This window comes from Lactuca saligna, chromosome 5 (assembly GCF_052625555.1).
Source record: "Lactuca saligna cultivar CGN05327 chromosome 5, ASM5262555v1, whole genome shotgun sequence".
Lineage (NCBI taxonomy): Eukaryota > Viridiplantae > Streptophyta > Magnoliopsida > Asterales > Asteraceae > Lactuca > Lactuca saligna.
In genome coordinates, this window is record NC_136421.1 from 46698235 (window position 1) to 46707737 (window position 9503).

Below are 9503 nucleotides of genomic sequence, written 5' to 3' on the forward strand. Positions count from 1 at the left end.
CAAGAGAATAATAGTGTACTTCTAAATCATAAATACAATATTATTTTATTTTTTATTTGTATTGCTCTTCTAAATTATTGATTGTTGTCAGTTTTCCATATTTGCTATTTACTTACGTTAACTTATTTTTTAAGTGCAAATGTTAAAAAATAAGTACAAATGTTATTATTATTGTTATTATTATTATTGTTATTATTGTTATTGTTGTTGTTAAATAAGTGCAAATGTTCATTTCCATTTAGTGATTACTACTTTTTTTTTTCTTTCTAAATCAGCATCTCACATTTAACTATTTACTGTAGCAAGTAATATTGTTTTCTCATAATTAACTGATTGGATTTCATGGAATAACAAAGATGTAATATAATTTTTTTTATTTTAATAGTATCTGATGAATAAAAGAAAAAGAATAGGAAGCTAATGGATCTGTCATCTAAAACTGTAGCTGATAAATACGTTATATAAGACATGGATTTTTTTCCTTGTATTGTACTATTAATATTTTTTAATATATTTCCCCCTATTTATGATACCGAATTTCATTTTAGAAAATAATTTCTTCATATCACATAATTGTCGAGTTACTCGAAACCTTATCGTTCAGCATCCCCATCTCATAACATCAAACACCTGAATGTGCAATCTCGATTTATTTTGTCAAGGTTGCCACTTTCACCAATAACCAGTCAAGGTATATTATTATTAATTTCTTTTATACTATATTTACATCCACATCTTAAATCATATAACATGAATTTTAATTTCCCAATATACTAACTGTTATCATTAATTTTTAATACATATATGTCTATAATGTTTAATTTGTATAAATCATTTTTTCCTTTCATACCCTATTTAATGAGGCTTCAGGTTGGTTGTCCAACTAATGATTTTGATGCGACAAAAACATTTACTGAATGGATTCTAAGAATTGGTGAAGGTAATATTAGTGGTCCTAATGATGGTGAAGCTGAAGTTGAATTTTTAAAAGACGTTATCGTTCGCTCTACAAGTGACCATATTCATTCAATTGTATTAACAATTTATTCGTCTTTTGAAAACCATCTTGATGATCCATCATATTTTCAAGATAAAGATATTTTTGTCCCTACAAATGAAGAGGTCGATGCTATTAATGACTACATGTTACGATTGATGAAAGATGAAGGGAAAACTTATATAAATTTAGATTTTTTTTGTAAAACAGAGTCAAAATATTGTTTTAAGGAATCAATTTACTCTGTAGATGTATTGAATGTTTTTAAGACATCTGGAATTCCTAACCATAAACTTACACTAAGAACAGGTGTTCCGGTCATGTTGCTTCATAATATCGACCAAACCAAAGGTTTATGCAATGGTACTAGGTTACAAATTGTTAGACTTGGAAAACATGTCATTGAGACACATATTATAGGTGGTAGATTCTTCAATGAGACTACTTATAAACTTCACATGAAATTTACTCTGTTTGATAAAAGAATCCTTTTCCGTTTTTTGCAAAAGCAATTCCTTTTAGTTGTTTGTTTTGCTATGACCGTTAACAAGAGTCAAAAACAATCATTATCAACTGTTGTATTGTACTTGCATAGACCCGTCTTCACTCATGGTCAGCTATATGTAGTTGCTTCTCGTTTGACAAGTAAAAAATGCTTGAAGATACTCATATGTGATGATGAAGGTCGCTTAACTAATAAAACAAAAAATGTTGTCTATAAAGAGGTCTTTCAACGATTATAGATATTTAGACATTTCATTTTACTTTTTAAACTTTTCAATATAATCATTAACGAGAAGTCTGTTCCTGTCACTTTATCATTTTTTTTTAACTATTGTGTCGGTTTTTTTTACTTTATATTTATTTTTTATACATTCTCCTGCGTTTTATACGGGTCATAATCTAGTTAAAGTTAAAAGACAAGTAGACCTTCTTGAAACAAACATATAATTTTTTTAACACAAATTAACTATATTTTTAAATACCACATATATCTCTTAATGAGAATTAAACTAATGACCTTTCATTTTAGAGAATCATTGTGTACCCGAGACCAAAGACCATTTGATACAAACATACAAAGTTAGGTATATAATTGAAAAATAAAAAAACTTGGACCGAAAGAGCAATCTTTTTGCTAACCATGTTTGGAACATTTATGTAATTTATTCTTCTAGCTACCAATAATAATGTAAGTTGTATGTAGAATTTCCACCTTGATCGATGGCTTATTAACTACTACTTTTTTTTTTTTTTTGGTGTATGTTGTACTTATTTGATACGTTTAAGATAAAATAATTCACGGTCTTGTAAATGTATTTATCAAAATCACCATCTTCTAGATGTGAGAATATAGACCGGTGAGAACGAGTAATTTTATATGAGGTAGTTTGGAAAGACGCAACTTCTTATCTTTCTAATTAGTTTTAGACTTTTTATATGGATATTTAATATGTTAAATGTATTAAAACAACATTATATAGCGACTTGTAGAAAATGTGACCTAATGTTTTCACATTACACTTGGGGAAAGATAAAAGAATTTGTTAGTGTGTATGCTTGTAGTTGTCCTTAAGGGGAATGCTTTTAGGTGAAGATATGTAAATAGATCATATTCGATGGGTTAAAACGGAATGATTTCACTCAATCAATTCTTTTGATGTTTCCTACAATTTATATATACTTGGAAAAGAGCTCACAAACGCCCATGTTTTTGGCTTAAATTTGCTTACAAAATAAAATCATCAAAAAGAATTTAATACACTCTATTTTGACTTCAAAAATAAATTTTGTAAAATCATGTAATAATTTCTTCAAGAGATCAATAGTCACACATTGTAATATATGAAAATTTTACATCACAAAACTTTAGTGGGAGATATGTCTCTCTCGTACATGTACCTTATGAAGTTACTCTACATAACATAATTTGCAATTGTCGGTGAAAATTTTGTCCATTTTATTTTAAACCACGTAAAATAAATCATTTAAATTTATTTCTTTTTCCCTTAAAGCTACATCTTGATAACGATAGTGTAATAATTTATATGATTTTTTGCTTTCACTCTAGCCGGAAAAACAAAATAGATAATAACATTTGAATGTAACTTAACATTGTTTGCATGTTTGATTGAACGAAATCATCAAATCATCACCATATTTGGGATTTTCAAAACTTGAGGGACTGAAATGAAAAAAAAAATCTTATAGCGACCACCAATGCATATTTTGTTTTTAAAGAGCCGAAAATGTAGGTGAAGAAGCTATTGAGGACCATTTTGTAACTCATTCATTATACCATTGAAAAAAAATTTAACTCGTGTTCGCACGTGTCACATACACATTCGAACCCAATCGCACGTGTTTGTCCACCAAAGTTCCTTCTTTTTCGATTGTTCTATAAATTGCGAACCTGTATCTCATATCCTAGACATAATCCAACCCCGCAGACACACACACAACACACTTTCACTGTGTGAAAAAAGAAAACTGAAATTCCAAAAAACTCCCTGGTTTTTCATTTCTTTTTCCCATTCCACCGGCGACTACACAACTCATGGCCGGAAAACTACTTCTATTATTCGCCATATGCCGTCTCATCGTCATCGTCGGCTTAACCCTAAACCCCACCGTCACCGACCTCTTCCGCGTCGGAATCCACGGCAAATTAAGCGTCGACCCACACGACATCAAGTCGGCGTCCATGGACTTCGGCAAAACAACTCGTAACGAACCGACTGCAGTTCTCCATCCGGCAACCGCCGACGACGTCGCGAAGCTTGTCAAATTAGCTTACCAATCGTCTCATGGATTCTCGGTGTCGGCAAGAGGCCACGGCCATTCCATCAACGGCCAGTCTCAGACGGCGAACGGCGTCGTCATTCAAATGAGTAGATCCGGGAGAAGCCCCGCCGTGCCGGAAGTTTGTGAGAAGAAGATGTATGTAGACGTGTGGGGTGGGGAGCTTTGGATCGATGTGCTCAAGTCCACGCTAGAGTATGGACTCGCACCTAAATCGTGGACTGATTACTTATACCTTTCTGTTGGTGGTACACTCTCTAATGCAGGAATCAGTGGGCAAGCATTCAACCATGGCCCTCAGATTAGCAATGTCCATGAGATGGATGTCGTCACAGGTAAATATATCATATCATAGATCATATATATAAAAATATAATTCTTCATGCACATGCATTACTTACTTATACAGTACAACCAAGCATTGCATCACTCAAAATTTTGTCATGCATCGTTTGTTTTTGTCCTTTTATAGTCATTTTTATTAAAATTTTACGACCAAATGCAGGAAAAGGCCAACTATTGACGTGTTCGAATGATAAGTATCCCGAACTGTTCCATTCTGTACTGGGTGGACTGGGACAGTTCGGGATCGTTACTAGGGCAAGAATTGCCTTAGAACCTTCACCTCAAAGGGTATGTGTTTGTTATTGTTAAATTCAAGATTTGAATATGTGATATTGAGTCAAGAAATTATTTTCAAAAGACTATGTTGACATATATATATATATTAATGCATGTGAACATAGAATGTAACATGTGGTCGTTTTTTATGTGAAATTTAATTTGACATACTGTTTGATTAAACATGATCAGGTGAGATGGATTCGGGTTCTTTATTCGAATTTTTCGGCTTTTACACATGATCAAGAATATCTTATATCGTTACACAACAAACCACAATCTGAAAAGTTCGATTACATCGAGGGTTTTGTTATCGTTGATGAAGGGTTAATCAACAATTGGAGATCATCTTTTTTCTCCCCGAAAAACCCTGTAAAGATCTCATCTCTTGGAGCTGGTGGAAATGTGCTGTATTGTTTGGAAATCACCAAGAATTATTATGATTCCTCGAACCCAGAATCCATTGATCAGGTAAATCTTGATTTTTCTTTTTGGGTATTTAGATTTTATTCTCAAGATCATATTTTTAGTAGGTGGGTAGCATGTGAATAAATGCAAAAAGTACCAAAAGTTCATGTTAAAAGTGAAAAGCGAGTTCAATGTAACATGCAACCATATTGTAGAATCGGCAAATCAAAGAAAGTATATAAGCGCAGGCTTTGGAATTGGATCTTTAAATTAGTTTACACTAAAAAAAATTAAATATTTAATAAAATCTTTAATTTTCCTTAACAACTATCAAGTTTGGATTTTTCGTTAACAAAGTATTATTATTCAACAGTCGGAGAAGAAAATAACGACTCATAGTTAATCAGTGATGACTCAAGTAGAAAACGACACACTCTATTAGTAGTTCTTAGTAGCTATCAAAAGATTAAGTTTAATAAAATATCTAAAAATATTTGGTTTAAGATTCGTTGCAAGTTGCAACGTAATTAACCTGGATTATGTGATTGGTGTTTAGCTATAGATACGTGACCAAGGGAATTAAAGAAAGAAATTAGCACAAGAAAACATAGAAGATCTTGTGTGATCTATGGGCCTATTTGATACGATGATTGACGACAAACTTTAGTATTATTTTAGTCAAGAATTACTTGTATATCTAACGCCGTCCACCCACCAAATTATTAGCACCTAATAATTCAGTGTCTTGATTAATTATTAATTAATTCATTTTTATCGTTTAATTAACTAAACAAGTAACAGAACTTATCCTCTGACACCAAAAAGTGTTTTGTAGCTGTTCTTTTATGTACTTCCATTCGTTCTTTTTTTTTTTTTTTTTTTTTTTTTACTTTCTTACTTTCTTATTTTATTTTTAATTGGGTTTTCAGGAAGTGGAAGGTTTGTTGAAGAAATTAAATTTCATACCAGCTTCGGTGTTCACTACTGATCTTCCTTACGTTGATTTCCTGGACCGGGTCCACAAAGCCGAGTTGAAGCTCCGGTCCAAGGGTTTATGGGAGGTACCCCATCCATGGCTTAACCTGTTTGTACCCAAATCAAGAATCCCTGATTTCGATAAAGGAGTCTTCAAGGGCATTTTGGGAAATAAAACTAGTGGCCCCATCCTCATCTACCCCATGAACAAAAACAAGTAAGAATTAGAATCTCAACTTGTAAAAAAAAAAATAAGAAAATTATATATTTCTCATCATCATTTCATATCATATGATAACGAATTTATGGGTATCTTACATAACATAAAGTCATAAACCAACAACATGACCTCATGTCCTTTGAACTTTGACCATGACCATGCATGCATCTACCTCATGCATGCATAATCATTGTACAACTCATCAATGCACGTTGCATCATGTTCTATGATGATCCATCATCATTATCATCCATATTATATATATATTATATATAAGATGATGGTAATCGAAACAAGAAAAAAGATCGAACGGGTACAATGGTCCAAGTGAGAAGATACTGATGTCAGAAAGAGATCTTCCATGTAGGACCCATTGATGAGATGGTAATCCATGTCCTGTTACATAATAGTACAACATAAATTGCCTTAAGTACAGGTTATGCCACCCTTTGTGGACCTTTTTAATACCTTCTATAATCCATCCTCCAACTGTCATCAATTTGTACTTTCATCATCAATACTTTTACATCTTGCACCAATACTTGTACTAATGATTTTACATAAACATAGGTGGGATGAGAAGTCATCGGTTGTGACACCAGATGAAGACGTGTTTTACTTGGTGGCATTGCTTCGATCCGCATTGGATAACGGGGAGGAGACACTGACATTAAAGCATCTGAGCGAAGAAAATCGTAAGATTTTGAAGTTTTGTAAGGAATCAAACATAAGAGTGAAGCAATATTTGCCTCATTACACAACACAAGAGGAGTGGATGGAACATTATGGAGATAAATGGCAACAAATTTATAGAAAAAAAATGGAGTTTGACCCTAGGCATATTCTTGCCACCGGTCAAAGGGTATTTGAGCCTAGGTTTGGTTCCGAGGTTAGGTCGTGGTGAGGGATGATTAGAGGAAAATGATAGTAGGATAATCGATGATAGTTACTGACCTCTTATGTACATAAGGCTCGATCTAATGTTATAATAGAGGAATTTAACAAGTTTTTTCGTCTTTGAAAGTATATTAGATGTTTATGTAGACCGTTCAAATGGTGCGGTTTATATTTTTTCTGAAGTATATTAGATTGATAGTTTTTTTCCCTATGATTTGTAACTTAGGGTTTGCTTTTGGAGAATTTCCACAACATTCTTCACTTCTTAAGGAAGCCCATGTACAAAGTGGGGTTAGTTTCATCATTTGAACAATGTTGGCCCAATGGGATTTTTTGTTATACAAATGCTCAACCCAATGGGCCATGTAAATCTTCATATGTCTTGATATCTCATTCTAATCACCATTGATTGGAAATCGGAAAAGCATAGCCTAAATAATTATTTAAGGGATTTAAGGGATATTTTGTACAGAGTTTTAAATTAATTAAATTATATTGAATGATCATAATAAGATAAATTGATATAACAGAATATGTTGTAATAATTATATAATTATTTATTTAGGTATTTAATACTTTATGATAATATAAGAAATTTATAGCTAAAACGACAAAAAAAAAATTACTTCTTATATTATGTAGAAGAAATTTTATATAGATTCATAATTATTTTCTATTAATTATAATAAGTTCCAAGAAATCATCTATTATTATTTTCTCCTTATAATACTGTAAACAGTGAAAAGATTCACAGAAAAAAATGTAATAATATTAATAAGGTAACAAAATTAAGCTAAGTAAACTTAGTTTTATGAATCCAATGACGTGCTATGACGCAAGACGTGATTACATTTTTCGAAACCCTTCATAGCGGCGATGTTAGGTATGACACATACGTACTAAGGTTAGTCAAGGAGTGCCAAGGCAATCGTTTTATGGCACAAGTATTGGGTGTGTATTTGCGGACCTTCTTTTTCGTTCACCTACTCTTCAAGGAAGAAAAAAGATATTTTCACTTTCTTTTACTTTCTGAAGCCAAGCTAATTAATTTTCAACTTCCAATTATGATTTTTTAAGGGAAAGGGATATACACTACTAGAAAACAGGCTATACAGTACACCCACATATAATACGGTTATAAATAAAAACCATATTACAAATGACTAAATAAATATAATAAGCTCAATTACAACATCTAATACGGTTAATGAGTTGTACTAGAAACAATATCAAATACCTAAATAAAATACGCCCCATTTTGAAATAAAGTACGACTCAATACTTAAATTGAATACGCTGAACTCAGCTTCCTCCTCCCACACTTCTCCTCCCAACCGAACACCTTAACACCAGCTTTCCTCCATCTCTATACCACTAATTGGTCCATTATCTCTATCTCCCCTGTCGCAACACCATCATCACCGGCCTGGTCTCGCACCTCCAATAATTCAACCAACCCACCACCGGACCATCATCATCATACGGCAAGAGCTTTGTATTCTGTTTTTGCAACAGACAAACACAGACAGAAATACAAAGGAACTACAACTGTTTCACGATAGATAAGGGAGCATCTGTGACCGAGATGCAAAATCAAATAGTAGGATCTCTATTTTGAAAACTTATTGTTTAATTTTAACCAGATGACCTTGGAATCTTAAAATTCAAACACCCTCTTGTTAAAATCAATTGCAATTAACATGAACATTGGAATGACAAATACTACTTGATAGTCCTTGAGTAGTAAGTTCATACCAATCAATTTCAATATATCAACTTCTTACTGAGACTACATTCCCTTTTTCAATTCTTGCCCCCATTGACATGTGAAAACTTGTAGAAGTCAGCTCATTGTTGGCTAGTTTATCCAATATCAAACTTTCATAGTGTAATGCCACTAATGGATTCATTAAAAATGTCTTGAGTAAGGTACATCAAAGAAGGATTAGAGAATTAAAAAGGACAATATGGTTATTTTGGCATATCTTCCTTTTAGGATTCCGGATCAACAGTCTCAAAAAATTCTTATAGTAATTTTAATAGAATTTTGAGTCATGGAGTAGTTCAGCATCACCATTTGTTACTTAATCAGGGGTAAATATGTCATTACATACCAGATCTTTCATACAAATAAATGTTGTTTGGATATAGTCATTTTACTTTTGGTCATGTTGGTTACTACTAATGGTGGAATTTGGATATAGATCAACATTTATTACAACTTTTGCATGTTGTATTTTGCATCAAGATTAATGTGAATTATGTGACACTGTTATGAACTCAAATTCCCTCAAGATAAAAATAACACCACAAACTGCTGGGATAACAATTCTTCTGGGATTAATGAATGAAAACACACAGATTACAAGAGAATGATAAAAAAAGAACGAAATAGTGATAGCAATTCGATGGAATCGGTCTTTGGTAATGATGGAATCAGGGAAGAAATGGAATGGAATAACTCATTCCATTACCTTTTCCATTCCATCCTCCAAAAAATAAATCTTGACATGAGCTGAAATTTCAGATTGTGATGTCAATGAGCTCCCTTGGTCCTAGATTACCAACACATCACAATGCAAA

The 9503-nt window shown here is 32.5% G+C and overlaps 2 protein-coding genes across 3 annotated transcripts; both read left to right on the top strand.

Moving 5' to 3' along the window:
* The first annotated feature begins 858 nt into the window (after window positions 1-858).
* On the top strand, window positions 859-1740 carry LOC145045255 (uncharacterized). The gene has a single exon (XM_078993594.1). The coding sequence runs from the start codon at window positions 859-861 to the stop codon at window positions 1738-1740; it is 882 nt and encodes a 293-aa protein (XP_078849720.1).
* Window positions 1741-3442: 1702 nt separating this feature from the next.
* Window positions 3443-7049, top strand: LOC144997631 (cytokinin dehydrogenase 5-like). 2 transcript variants are annotated; one of them, XM_078957514.1, is made up of 5 exons: window positions 3443-4134; window positions 4305-4432; window positions 4613-4891; window positions 5758-6020; window positions 6594-7049. In XM_078957514.1, exons 1-5 carry the CDS (start codon window positions 3555-3557, stop codon window positions 6925-6927), a joined length of 1584 nt encoding a protein of 527 aa, XP_078813640.1. In that variant the 5' UTR covers window positions 3443-3554; the 3' UTR covers window positions 6928-7049. The 2 variants fall into 2 exon arrangements, with proteins under 2 accessions (XP_078813640.1, XP_078813641.1); XM_078957515.1 differs by lacking the exon at window positions 6594-7049 and having other exon boundaries at window positions 5758-6024.
* The last annotated feature ends 2454 nt before the right edge of the window (window positions 7050-9503 follow it).